The sequence below is a fragment of the Geotrypetes seraphini genome, chromosome 1 (assembly GCF_902459505.1).
Source record: "Geotrypetes seraphini chromosome 1, aGeoSer1.1, whole genome shotgun sequence".
NCBI classification, from domain to species: Eukaryota; Metazoa; Chordata; class Amphibia; order Gymnophiona; family Dermophiidae; genus Geotrypetes; species Geotrypetes seraphini.
The window spans coordinates 2,493,127-2,507,862 of record NC_047084.1 but is presented as its reverse complement, the minus strand read 5'-3'; the positions used below and the strand labels follow the sequence as shown (position 1 = coordinate 2,507,862).

General features: G+C 44.0%; 1 protein-coding gene across 1 annotated transcript in view; it reads left to right on the top strand.

Annotated features, from left to right (window-relative positions):
- The window catches only part of LOC117361092 (2'-5'-oligoadenylate synthase 1-like), a 66,590-nt gene that overhangs the window by 17,891 nt on the left and 33,963 nt on the right, over positions 1–14,736 (top strand). The window contains exons 4-5 of the mRNA XM_033946004.1: positions 4,550–4,740; positions 8,138–8,298. Coding sequence (XP_033801895.1) covers positions 4,550–4,740; positions 8,138–8,298 — 352 coding nt within the window. The remainder of the gene's footprint in view (positions 1–4,549; positions 4,741–8,137; positions 8,299–14,736) is intronic.

Genomic DNA, 14,736 nt, shown 5'->3' with positions numbered 1-14,736 from the left:
TCCACTGGGACAGAAAGGGAAAAATGCTTGACTACCTGAATAAGTTCATGTAAACCAGTGGTCTCAAACCAAACCCTTTGCAGGGCCACATTTTGGATTTGTAGATACTTGGAGGGCCTCATGAAAAAAAAAAAAAAGTTAATATCTTATTAAAGAAATGACAGTTTTACATGAGGTAAAACTCTTTATAGTTTACAAATCTTTCCTTTTGGCTAAGTCTTAATAATAATATTGTCATTTATAGCTAAATAGACGTATGATCAAGAAACTGTTTTATTTTACTTTTGTGATTATGATAAACATACCGAGGGCCTCAAAATACTACGTGGCAGCCCGTGGGTTTAAGATCACTGATGTAAACTGTTCCGAGCTCCCCTGGGAGAACAGTATAGAAAATTGAATGAATGAATATCTACATCAGACAAGCTAGATATAACTGGTATATGAAATGTAGCTATAAAATTGAATTATATTTCAGAGCTTATAAAAATATTAACCAGGATTGGTAAGAGTTGGGACTCTTGTGGAATTTCACATATAGCTTTTCATATTGCAGACAGATTCCTTTCTCCCCCTCCCCCCCCCTTTCCATTTAGCACAATAAGATCTATTCATCAAAAAGCTTTTGAACACGCCTTGCTATCCCCAATTCAGTTAGTCTGGCTATCAATAATGTATGAACAACAAGATAAAAGGCTGAACGTAAATCAAATTACATGACAATAGAACAATGCTTTACACAAAGCAGCATTTTTATGTCCAGCCTCAGTAATGTTTGTGCTATAGATCAGTGTTCTTCAACCTTTTTACACCTATGGACCGGCAGAAATAAAAGAATTATTTTGTGGACCGGCATCGGTCCGCAGACCGGCAGTTGAAGAACACTGGGCTAAATCGTGGGCCAACCCCTGCCCGTCTCTACCCCAATCTCCACCCCAGACCCTGCCCCCATAGTCCTAATTGTAACACCATTTTTTCCATTCACATACACACAATATAATCTTATTAACAACGCATCGATCGCACTGCGGACCGGCAGTTGAAGAACACAGTTTTGGGCCTGATGCACATGCCGGCCCTGTGGACCGGCAGGAAATTTCTGTGGACCGGCACCAGTCCATGGACCAGTGTTTGAAGAACATTGCTATAGATACATTGGAATCTTGATGCAATTCAAAATAAGTAGTCTGTTTTGAGACATAGCTTCTAAAACTTTAGCAGAGAAAGAGATCCTTTGTGCCGCTACATTATTTCTAAATCCAATCCAAGAAAGAATACTATTTAAATTCTACTGCATGATATTCAAAACCCTAAACGGAAATAGCCCATCCTACCTAAACAACCGCCTCATCCAAGAAACCTTAACCAGACATAGAAAAACACATTCACACCACCACCGATCAAAGAAGTAAAAAGGACAAAACAATACGATGGCCTCCTGGCCACTCAAGCCGCAAAACTAGACAACCAAATCTCCAACCTACTTTTAACCACCCCAGACTACAAGATTTTCAGAAAATAAATAAAAACTATACTCTTCAAGAAATTCCAGAAACAGTCCTAACTTCACTTACTCTTAACAACTCTAGTAACAAAAAATGATCTACTCTTTACAACTCTAGAAATGACAATTGTTCTTCCATTGTAACCCCCATTTATATATCTTTTGTAATCCGCCTTGAACCGCAAGGTAATGGCGAAATAGAAATCTCTAATGTAATGTAATGTATATCAGTGGTCTCAAACTCGCAGCCCAAGGGCCGTATGCCAGGTACTATTTTGAGGCCCTTGGTATTATAAAGACTGATTCTTTATGGAAAACTTGTGCCTTAACTGTCCGGTGGTCGCGTTCTGGAACGTTGCTCGCCTCACTGCTGTAATCTCATGCAAGCGCTTTCCTGCGTCTGTACGCGAATGTCCTCTCCACTCCACCTCACAATCACATACAGATGCAGGAAAGCGTTTGTGTGAGGTTACAGCAGTGATGCGGGCAACGTTTCAGAACGTAAAGTAACCATTGGAGGCAGTGTAGCTTGTGCGTGTTTCTGGTGCTGGAGGAGGTGAGAGCTGAAGGCGGTTGCGAACGAAACCGCCAGACACTTAAGGCACAAGTTTTCCGTAAAGAACCATTCTTTATAGTACCGAGGGCCTCAAAGTAGTTGGTCCAAAATCTTGTCTCTTGCGGTTGATACTTTGATAGTTTTTCACTTTCTGCATGTTGCACTGCTTTCAGCTGTGTATAGCTGAAATTATCAAAAGCAGTTAAGGAAAGATTTATAAATATTTCCTTAATTGCTTTGGATAATTTCAGATCATTCACATTTTGGATTTGTAGGTACTTACCTCATGCAAAGTTGTCATTTCTTTAATAAGACATTACGGTAACTATTTTTCCCTCCAAGTACCTACAAATCCAAAATGTGGCCCTGCAAAGGGTTTGAGTTTGAGACCACTGTTCTAAATGGTAGAGACCATTGTTACCTGGAATAAGAGCTTTGACAGTATCATGGGTGGAAGAGAAACTTTCCTCGAAGCATTACTTTGTTATTGAGAGGAAAAAGCATCTGTTGAATGAGGAATCTGGCAAATTAATAAAATCTTTCTCTTAGGCCAGCTCAGAAGTTCAGTATAAATTCTGCATACTACCATGCAGAAGGAGCTGGGTTTAATTCCTGGCTCAGGACTTGTTATTCTGGTTTGGCTGGGGGTCAGCAGTGCTTGGAGGCAGCAAGAAGACATTGTGCAATGACGTTGCGCAGTGGCTGGATTTAAAGTTTATGATTTCAGAGTGCTGGGAGGAACCCTGAGGCTTGGCCCCTAGAGGTTCACTGCTGCACAGTGCTGCAGTGAGTGGGGTAAAGAATCTGGAAAGTGGAATAGGGGAAGAAACTCCCAGGCAATTGCGATAGAAGATTTTTGGCTGCAGATCCAGTACTTTTCACAAAGTCCTGGTGGCTCAGGTGGCAAGTGTTGTGCACTGCCAAGTCAAAGTCCCACGTGTGAATCTACCTTGCTGTGTCAGCTGAAACTGAAGATGCTGTAAAGTTACAGTTTACAGCAGGGATCTCAAAGTTCCTCCTTGAGGGCCGCAATCCAGTCGGGTTTTCAGGATTTCCCCAATGAATATGCATTAAAAGCAGTGCATGCACACAGATCTCATGCATATTCATTGGGGAAATCCTGAAAACCCGACTAGATTGCGGCCCTCAAGGAGGGACTTTGAGATCCCTGGTTTACAGCATCCCTCCCCCCTCCCCCCTCCCTCTGTTCACCCAGGGAAAGAGAGGCAGTTTGGAGAATCTTGATCATTATGTAGAGTGATGCCTAATGGCTGGATTTAATATTCATGATTGCAGGGACCCTTGCCAAAGACTACTGCAATGGCCAGATTAGTGGGAGACTGCTGTTTAAGTTGATCAACATTAGGCACCAGGGCAATCCACGCTAAGCTAGCATTCTATAAAGATTTTTCTGTGTGGAGTGGCTTTTTTTTTTTTTTTTTTTAAATACAGTACTAGCTTACATTTTTGTGCCTGACTTTGGGTGTGAGCATTTAGATTTGCCAAAGGGTTGTGTAAGGGCTAATATCAGTTAGGCATATACATGGCAGTATTCTATAACTCCACACCTAAATCCTGGCGATGCCCGTGTCCCTTCCCATGACCACACCCACTCTGGAGTTGCATGCTGTGAAAATTAGGCACACATGATAAAGAAGATGGCAATGTCTCACCAACATTTTGAATGCGTGGCACACTAAACTCAGGGCCGCAGCTGGAGGGCATCCGGAAATGCACGGACGTCAATAGGATGACATCATGCACACGTGTGATGTCATCACGATGTTCATGTATGCGCAGCAGCCCTCCAGACAGGGCCCTGAGCCTGCTATTGCTACGCCGATGGGGGGGAGGAGGAGAGGAGGAGAAGCACCGGCTGACAGCCTACAGAATGTGCCTCTCGCCGTACAGTTTGTAATACAATGGAATAGGGCAGATCTGCACGCAGCTCCTAATAGCTGCCAGTTACGTGCTTGTTAATCCCAATTATTGATTATATCGCCAATTAAGTCAATTACTTTGCACAACCTATACAATAGGTATGTTTGGAGTTAGGAGTGGGGGTGAGAAGAGTTCCCCAGATCTAGGGTTACCATATGGCTCCAGAAAAAGGAGGACGGATTGAGACCTCCAGGTTTTACTTCCATTGCTTTCAATGGAAGTAAAACCCAGATGTCTCAGTCTGTCCTCCATACGTCCATTGAAAGCAATGGAAGTAAAACTCGGAGGTCTCAATCCGTCCTCTTTTTTTCTGGAGCCATATGGTAACCCTACCCAGATCTATGCAAAAAAATGCCACTGGATCCCAACCCTGGTTCCAGTATGAGTATGGTAAGATAAAGGGGTAGCAGGAAACTTCTAGGTTTAAAAAAAAAAATAAAAGCCTTGAAAATAAAGTGATCAAAGTAGTGAAATAGTTCCATTTTTAAACAATTGCTCTATATATAATATTGCTATTATGAATATCAAATGCATGTGCATATTTATAGCACAGATGTCTACTGGTTTCTCCCCTGAGAGCATTCTGGAGTTTAGAAGCGCCAAACAACTGCAAGAATTTGTGGTAACAAAGCTTCGCCACAGACCAGGGCTCCTGAGAATTTCCTGTATGGCAGAAACAGATGCAGTAATTGATTTGATCAAGGAATGCTTCCCGCTTCCTGTGACTCGCATAATCAAGGTAATGTACCATAGCCATATTTCCCTTATTAATACCTGTGCACATGGCAGCTGGACAGGAGCTTCATGTTCAAAATACTGTATACAAAGTGTCTTGTACAAGCTCTTGGTAAAGAGTATTGATATATCTTATACTTTTGTTCAGGCTTGTGGTTACTGCTTAATACTATAGTGCTACTAGACAGACATACACAGTACTGTTCGTTTCCTAACATCTACTCCTTACATCCACCCCACCCCTGGACCAGTATTTCCTTTTATTCCCCCCCCCCTCCCCGTGCATGTATCTTAAATTTGTTATAAAAGTTGCCAGGTGGTGGCAGCAGTTCACAGTGCTGTCCTGCTGCTGGCCCTGGTGACTTTTCTCCACTGCGGCTTGTCCTCTCTGACAACTCCCCATTTCCGCTGGGGTAGGCTGCAGTGAAGAGAAGGCACTGAGGCCGACAGCAGGACAACACTGTGAATTGCTGCTGCCACAGCCCTGCAACTTTTATAACAAATTTAAAGTAGATGCACTCGGTGGAGGAAGGAAATGCCAGTCCAGAGGTAAAAAAGAAGAAGATCTGGGAAAGGAACATGGCAAAGAGATTCGACCAGTAGGTATGCTGGACAGTGGCAAGATTCCACTTCCATCAGAATGCTGCATAGAAATAAGGCCCCTCCCAAGTTATGCCAGATTCGGGGAGGGGTAGAAGGCAGAGAGGGAGCAATATTGGATTTAGTGGAGGGAGTGGGGGAAGGGATAGATGTTGGACTCAAATGAGGGAAGGAGGGAGAGAGGTGAGATTCAGGGATGGGGTCAGATTTGTGAGGGAGAGATGGAAGGGCAGATGGGGTAGGAGGACAAGGAGAGGTGGCAGAGGGGGTTAGAATGAGGACAAAAAGAGCATGAGAGGGAGATATGGAAATGGGGAAGGGTAAAGGGGTGCCCTGTCTCCCCTCCCAGTTGCTACCTCTCTTTCCATCTCCCTGCCTACCTCTGGTATGGCATCTCACCTGCACAGGTTGGGGGAGGGGAGAGGAGGAAGGGAAAAAGAGAGGCCTACTCACTTTGGGCTCAGGCCCATCCAAATTTGACTGGCTGGCTATGCCACTGGTGTGTCGGTGCAGCTCTAGAGTTCAGTCTAGTACAGGGGTGGGAAACTCCAGTCCTCGAGGACCAGAATCTAGTCAGGTTTTTAGGATTTCCTCAATGAATATGCATTGAAAGCAGTGCATGCAAATAGATCTCATGCATATTCATTGGGGAAAACCTGACTGGATTCCGGCCTTTGAGGACCGGAATTGCCTACCCCTGGTCTAGTACATGCTAGAGCTGCCCGATTCCTAATTCAAATTGATTCACTTATTCACTTCAATTGAATCGATTGAATCAATTTGATCTGGTAAAAAATTGGCCTCACCAATTTAGTGCAGGCCCAGCATTGTCATGATCCGGAACTTCTCCACAGCAGCAGCCTTCACAACACGCTGCTCATGCTAGCACTGGGCATTCCTCTCTGCTGGGTCCTGCTTTCACAGAAATAGGAAGTAGGCAGGACCTGGCAGAGAGGATGGCCCAATGCTGGCAAGAGCAGCATGTTGTGAAGGCTGCACTGCTGATGGTATGTGTGTGTGGGTGACAAAGAAAGACCATGTTAAGGAGGGAGGGGAGGGGGAAGGGTATAGGGGAGTTATCAAATCTTGGGGAGCATGGATGGAGGGTGCCAAAACTCAGGGAGAGGGGGGAGGGGAAGATGCCTTACTACAGGGCAAGCAGGGAAGGAGATGGCCTAGAGAGCAAGAGAGATTAGGTAAGGCAAGAGTGGGAGAGGCTGAAGTCAAAGAAGGAGGAAAAGAGAGAGATGTTGGGACAGGGAAGCAAGAAGAGAAGAAGGAAGAGAGAGAGAGAAATAAGGAGAGAAGAGTGGGAAAGATGCTAAATCGACAAATGAAGAGATACAAAGAGAGATGCTTGCTCTAGGACAGGGGTGTCCAATGTCGGTCCTCGAGGACCGCAATCCAGTCGGGTTTTCAGGATTTCCCCAATGAATATGCATTGAAAGCAGTGCATGCAAATAGATCTCATGCATATTCATTGGGGAAATCTTGAAAACCCGACTGGATTGCGGCCCTCGAGGACCGACATTGGACACCCCTGCTCTAGGATGATGGGTGTAGGAGGAGAAAGGGAACAGAGGGGGAAAAGCTGGTCAGAAGGAGAGGCAAGGCCACAGGGGAAGGGATGGAGACACAGTGGATGGAAGAGGCAGAGAGATAGAGGGCAGATGCATGAAAGGGGGAGAGAGAGAGGACTGACTCTGGATAGAAAGAAGAGAGTGAAGAGGATGATTAAAGCAGAAATGACAAAAAGGTAGAAAAAAATTTTTTGGTTGCTTTATTGTAGCTGTATTGATAAATGTTTTTAAATAGAAAATGGAAATAAATTAATCTTTTTATTAGACTAATTTTAATACATGTTTTACTAACCAGGTCAGGCCAGGATACCGTAACAGCTGTATATTATACTGACCTGAAGAATGAGGTTTTGGCCTGTGAAAGCTATTTTAAAAATGGATTAGTCCAATAAAATGGTATTTTCCTATTTTCCATTTTTGTTTTATTTCTATTTGTTAATTTGTAAAGTGGTGATTGTTATTTGTCAGTCTTTTCAAATTTACATCTGCTATCTTTATATTTTACACAGTATTAGGGGACATGTGTTAACTGTTTCTATGGTGTTGCATCGTATGCAGAGTCTAGCTTCTTGGCTGTTTAGTTTAACATTTGTCTATATATTTATATCTTTAGTTTGTGATTACTTATTCCATACTGGGTGAGGGTTTTCTGTTAGCATTGACTGTGCAGAATCGATCTGTGTTAATCTGGCTTGTTTAATTTTACAATCAAAATTGATTCAGCTTTAAACTTAAAAAGCTGTGTCAGTGAAGATCAAATTGAATACCAAAAAAATCAATTCAATAGGCCAAATTGAATTAAATAAAAAAACTTTTCCCCTAAATTGGGCAGCTCTAGTACATGCTTCTCAACTAGTTATCCTGACTGGAAGGAAGGTTTGGGATGATGATTGATGATGGCTATTATCTGATTCAGCCCTACCTTAGTCCTAGCGGCATCTGCTGGTGCACGTTTATTGTAGCAGATATGTGAGCTGGGGCAAGCTGCGTAGAAGAATTCATTTTGGAGCTGTAGAGGAGTTTTATTGTAGTGAAGGATTACACGATAAGAGTACTGTATCAAAAATTAAAGCAAAGTTGAGTCCAGTTGTATGACTTGTGATACTGGAATAGAGAGACCCAGTCTTTTTAGGTTCTTTTGCTGACTGAAAGGGCTCTGTATGCAGGGGAGGTTAAAGGTCATGTGAGTAAACATTTCTCTGCAAATATGTAATCTAACAGGGAGGCTCGTACATTAAAGGAACAGATGCCCAGGACTGGTCGGACATTGATATAGTGCTGTTCTCTGAAGCCTTTGCAAGTGTGGAAGACTGCAGGAAGACACGGACCCAAGCATTAGAGGATCTGGAAAAACGACTGAAAAAATCATCCTGGGCCAGCAGGTCAGCGTTTAGATGGCTGTGGTTTTTCTCTTCTCCTTACTGCTGACACGGGCTTTATTTACTCCAGATGTCATGTGTGCAAAGCCAGGTTGAGCTCTTGCAAAAGAAACTCTAACTTTCCTGCATAGGACCCACACCGTCTCCTTAAAATTGGTATAACATATATGTTGTAAACTGAGTTTCTTATTTAATTGCAGAAAATAAATCATATTATATGACCGTGTGCACAGTTTGAAAATCATGCTCACTGTTCAAAACATGGTAGGTTTAGAGGGATCATTTGGCAATATTTCAGAGAGATATTTGTTATGGAACAATTTATCTAATGATGCTCACAGAAAACTGCTTCAGACATGAAGTACAGTAAAAATATGGCATCCTAAAGGCAGAACATAACTCAGCTTTGGCATTAGATAAATGGTAGTATAATGCGGATATCCTCTTTAGTCTGGTGAGGCAGAGCATGAAAGGGATTACCATTCATATTCCTGAGAGAAGAAGCCCTCTCCCTAGCAGGTTTAATTGTAGCAGTGTTTGTACCAAAGTTTCCAGCCAGGCAATACTTGGAACACAGTGGATTTTGTTGTCACAGTGAAGTTATTGAAGCAGGTCATTTCCTGCCTTGCGCAAGTTCTCTATTGTTGTGTGTGTTTGTTGTTTCATTAGGTACGTTTTTAGTAATCCAGAATAAAAAGGAAGAACTATATTCCACACTATTGGCTCCTTTTACTAAGGTGCACTAGCGTATTTAGCATGCGCTAACCCTGTGCTATGCGTCAAGAACTAACGCCAGCTCAATGCTGGCGTTAGCGTCTAGCATACATAGCAATACAGCGCGCGCTAAAACCACTAGCGCAGCTTAGTAAAAGGAGCCCTATGACTAGGGAAACCCAAAATAAAAAAAAAAGGAGGGGAACAATGGTCTCTGGATGACGCAGGAAAAGTTTATTCAAAATAATACGAATATAAAAATATAAACACAATGCGCTATAGCTTGCGGTGAAAACAAGTCATTTGTTTGACAATGTAATAAATCATGTGATTCATAAAACCAGCCTGCTTTGCATCAAATTTTAATTGCCAGAATTTTGATCGTTTTGAAGATTTCTTTTCATAGCTTCTGCTGTCTCAAGGGTACATACTCTACTGGCTATCTTTCTGTCATCTGCAGAAAGGCAAACCTTTCCTTCTAACCCTTCAGCAAACATATGAAACAGAATTGGCCCCAATATTGAACTACTCGTCTTCCTTTCCTCTGAGTGAATTCCATTTACCACCACCGTCTGTCGCTCGTCAGTTTCCAATCAAGTTCACCACTTTGGGTCTTAAGTTCAACCCTCTCAACTTATTCATGAATCTTTTGTGAGAAGCTATATCAAAGGCTTTGCTAAAATCCAAGTAGATTATATCTTGCGTATGTCCTTTACCCATGTCCTTTACCCATTTCTTTATCATCCAGTTAAAGAAGTCAATTAGATTAATTTGATAAGGTTTTTTTCTTAGGTAAAACCATGTGGCCTCAGAACCTGCAATCTTTTGGATTCTAGACAATTAACTGAAGGTACCTTTTAGGATAAGGCCCTCCTTTAGTAGTGCAGAGACTTGAGCCAGAGACTGAAGAGATTTAAAAAGGCTTTTATTAAACAAGCATATATGCTGGACTTCTGGGCAGAACTGGCTGCATAAACAGAAGACCCTGAGGATCTCGGACACCAAAGTTATATAGTGTCCTAACCAGTTCAAACCAGTTCTAACCAGCTCTGACCAAAAGGTAACAGCAGAGAGAAAAACAAAACCATAAATCCATCCTATAATCTATACATCAATGGCTAGCTAACATCTACATTCCTTTGCCTCCTGGCTGTACCAGGCACTAAGACAGATACATAGAACAGGCCTGCATGCATACGTGATTTCTCAGAGCAGTAAAATGGAGTCACAGGTTGCTGTTTTTAGTTTTACTACCCACTGATCTAAGATGGAGTTTTTCATATACACCGTGACCCAGCTATGTCAGCTAGCTAGGGATCCTTCATTCCCAACTTTTCTTCTGTAGGCTAGCTGACTAGCTGGGTTACGGGAGGTCAGGGCCATCTGTATCAGAGGTGGGGACTGGGTGATAGGAGGAAAGGGCCAGGACTAGAGCGGTGGTACTTTTGTCAATCGTAGTCCTAATAGTACGGTTAAGGGTTTTCAATAAACATGGTAACAGGCAAGGAAGAACACAAAGTATGACAGAGAATACCAGGAAAATTATGGTGAGGGCTTTAAAGAGTCCCGGTTTGGAGGCCCAATCAGTCAGTGAGTTGAGTCCAAACATATCAGCAGAAAAACCCTTCCAAGTCTGGACAGGAACGTGAGCTAATCTGGTAATCTTGTCTATGACCTCTTCAACCACAAATCCTTCATCATCCAGTTGTAGACAGCAGTTGGAAAGATTGAATTTGCCACATACCCCTCCTTCAGCGGCCAATAGATAGTCTAAGGCCAGTCGGTTCTGATAGATGGCGGTACGCATCATAGTGTTCGCTTTGGCCAAGGCTCCCAGGGCCCTAGCTGTTTCATTGGTGATAACTTCTAAAACCGCCTGCAGTCGTATGAGGCGGTTAAGCATGTAGATTGGGGTCCGGTACCCAAACATACCATCATCAGCCCAAGTAGCAGGACCGTAGACAGCAATGATGCGCTCCGGGGGCCAAGTGTCTTCCCATTTACCAATTTCCAAACTTCTTTCAGAACGGGCCCGTTGATCGAATACTGGGACAGCCAGATGTTCTCCTTCGGATAACGGGAGGAGGAAGAAGGCTGGTTTGATAGTGCCCAGAACACAAGTGCCAGTCCAATTTGAGGGTAGAGTGGGGTATGCCATTTTCCCACAGATCCAGTAGTATCCTTCTGGTGCAGCCCAAGGGGCAGAAGCAGGCAGGTTGAGGTAGACATTTAATGTGGTAGCATTGCCAGTAGTATTCCATCGTCTGGGTATTTTTAACTTAGGATCTCCGGTCCAATAAGTCCATCCGGGCTGAGAGGTACTGTTTTTAGTCCATAAGGATTGGCACTGCAGGTGTCCAACACGAGTGGTAAAGGATGGTCCGAGACGCTGTATGCAGTGTTTTGCCAGAATGGAGTTTTTCAGGGGCCAGCTGGGTGCCCCTGCAGACATAACAGTTTGTCAGATTTAAGGTGGCTCCTATGGTTTCAGCGAACTGTATGAAAAGGTTGCGGGTGGTGGCAGAGGGCACAAAGTCTTGTTGGTCAAGTTTCATATGTTCATAAAAGTCGGGAAACACAATGCTGTGTTGTTCAGGGATCCGGTGTCTCTCAACGAGTTTGATGTGTAAGACAGTACCAGGGTCTGTGCCCTTACCATATATCTGTAGGCCCACAAGATAGCGAGCTTTCCGGAGGCTATCATCGAGGTTCCATTTAAACGGCTGTAGGATAGTGAAGTTAAGTGGGTTACAGTTCTGGAGGCCACAGTCAGAGGTAGTCACCCATTTTGGATAATATGGCTCGGGTGGTAGGCAGTCGGGTCATACCCCAAGTAGCCCAGGATACACATCTCCAGTAGTTACAGTAGTAGTGTTCGGAAGAACCTTCACAGTGGGACGGCTTCTGTCCCGCCAGGCACATGTATTTATCATTGTGCATATATTCCCTCCTCCATGCTAGGGCACCACAACGTCCAAGGAAGGTGGGGTTCTTGTCCATGGCATGGCAAGCATCAAAGAGGACTGAGGCCGGGACATGGGGATTAGTGACCAGGGTTTGTTGAATCAGGGGGCCCTGATCCCAGACTGACCTGACCTCTATCCAAGTATCCCTATTAGTTGCTTTGGGGTCGAAACAGATCTGTGAATCTCCATTATTACATATAGAATATTCAACCTTGTTATATATATATATAGGGGTCACTAGTTGACCCTTACACTCATAATTAGTTTGAAATCTAATAACATTTTCCGTTTTGCCCCCATTGTCCACTAGTGCCACACAAGGGGCACACCCAGGCGTGGGAGGGGTAGGGGACATGGACAATGTTGGCAAGACGTAAATCACAAGCAGTAAATATACAACAGAGTTCATATTAAATATCTTGTCAGATCTCCGGATCAGACGTGCGTGATTACTCTTCCAGAGTGTGGGGTAGCCGCGTGATTTTCAGTTGAAGGTCAGTAGGCCCTTTTTCACAAATATACTCAGCAGCGGGCTTCACACGGCTGTAGTGAATCCAAGACTCGTGGCGGGACAATTTGACAGCTGTGGGAGAAGCAAGTAAGACAGTGAAAGGCCCTGTCCAAAGGGGTTTCAGCGGTTCAAATGGGGACAACTGATTGCGTTTACCTGGGGTACAGCGGATGCAAAATAGAACAGAAGGGATCAGTTTGGGCCATGGCAGGCGGCTTTCTTCTGCCGCTTTGCCGAGGAGGGTTTTAATAGTTCTATTGATGCGTTCAACTTGGCCAGAGCTCTGGGGGTGATAGGCCGTATGTAATTTCCAGGTGATTTGCAGAGCCCGAGAGACAGCTTGTGTGACTTGTGATATGTAGGCGGGGCCATTATCGCTGCCAATCACTAGGGGCAGGCCATAGCGAGGGATGATGTCATGGAGTAAAACCTTTACTATTTCCCTACTTTTCTCTGTGCACACTGGGTAGGCCTCTGGCCACCCAGTGTGGGAATCAATGAAAACCAGGAGGTAACGGAACCCATGGGAGGGGGGCAAGTGGGTAAAATCAGTAGAGAGGACTTGCATGGGGTGTGAACCGATAGGCTGGTGACCAAGAACGGAGGGTCTGACAGAAGAGGGGTTGTGTCGGAGGCAAATGACACAGCGGAGCAGAACATGGGAGATGAGTTGAGAGAGATTCGGGATATAGAAATTCTGTCGGAGAAGAGTGCGGAGGGCTGGGTTACCGGCATGAGAAAAATCGTGTGCACGTTGGACAACAGTGAGGGCCAGGAGTTGTGGAACATACAGGAGGGTATAGTAATCCATCCGGATGGGAGGGTGCAATGGCCAGGTTGCTGCGTGGCCCACTTGCGCTCGGGGTCAGTGTACTGGGGGGAAAGGGAATGAAGGAAAGGTTGAGGGGAGGAAAGGGATAACAGAAGAGGGGGTGTGGGCGGACCTTGGAGGGCCGCCTGGCGAGCCGAGCGGTCAGCCAAGGCATTACCGCGGCTGATGAAATCACGGAGGCGACGGTGGGCCCGGCAGTGCATGATAGAAACTTTGGAGGGTAGCAGGATAGCATCCAAAAGGTCCAGGATGAGTTGGTGGTGTTGGATAGGGGATCCAGAGGAGGTGAGGAAGGAACGCTGGCGCCAGAGGACAGCGTGGGCGTGAACAGCTAGAAGGCAATTTAGATAGGAAAAAAAACAAAAATGCAAAAAGGGAGAGAAAAATCTCCAAAAATGGCCAATGGTATAGTTGGTTTCCCTGGGGTACCCCACAAACCAAACAGATAGACAACACAAAGATTACAGGGCATAAACAAACATAGAAAACAGAAAAGGCGTGAAACTTTTCTTCCAGCTGGCAAGGATTCAGAGCTGAACTTAGATCTGCAGAGAAATGCACAGTTATACAAAAACAAACGTCCATCATAGCACGAATCATAATTGTGTGCACACAGTGGCAAAGTAAAGTGCGATATAACACATGGCATAATAATCACATAATCATAAAAGGCATCTATTAATGGTTATTGGAACATCCGAAAGAGAAAACGTAAGAATGTGATCACTCTGGCTTGGTGCCCTGCCAATTACATTCATAAGGCAGACAGGGACGCAACTGCTAGGGTGTGCTTCAATCTTGAAAAATAAGCAAAACTTACTAGGTAAAGTAAGATACAGTGTACAATGTTAAATATAGAGGTATTCTGAAGTATGGCAATGTCAATTCAAAGGGGAAAAAAAGAAACATGTTAAATGTTAAGTGCAAGGTCATTTCAAGGTTACTGAAAGCAGAACATTGTCCTCCTTCTCTGGGTAGAAAAAGGCTCATTGTAACAGGTCCAGAACAGCTCTGTATGTATGACTGCGAAGACAAAGAAGAGACATTTTAACGTGACACCACCCCTGAGGTCACTTAGCCATGTTCCCTGCAGGCAGACCTGGAACCCTTGTCTGCCACCTGGGTCCCGCTACACTCTGAGGAGTGGGCACTGCTGCAGACTAGATGTAGCTACTTTACTCTGCACTGTCCTTACATAATAACTACCCCCTTCCTCTGGAGTTTGAGCTACCAAGTTTATTTTAAAGGTATTTCTGTTTCCAATTGTATTTAGAATCAGATTGATAATAACACTTTATACAAACATGCATGGGAAGAAAGAATTCATAAAGAACACCAGGATAAAGACACAATACGGGAAAGCAAGGGAGACTGTTAGCACAAAAGAAGTAATCTCAATCCATCCGTTATCAATAAAA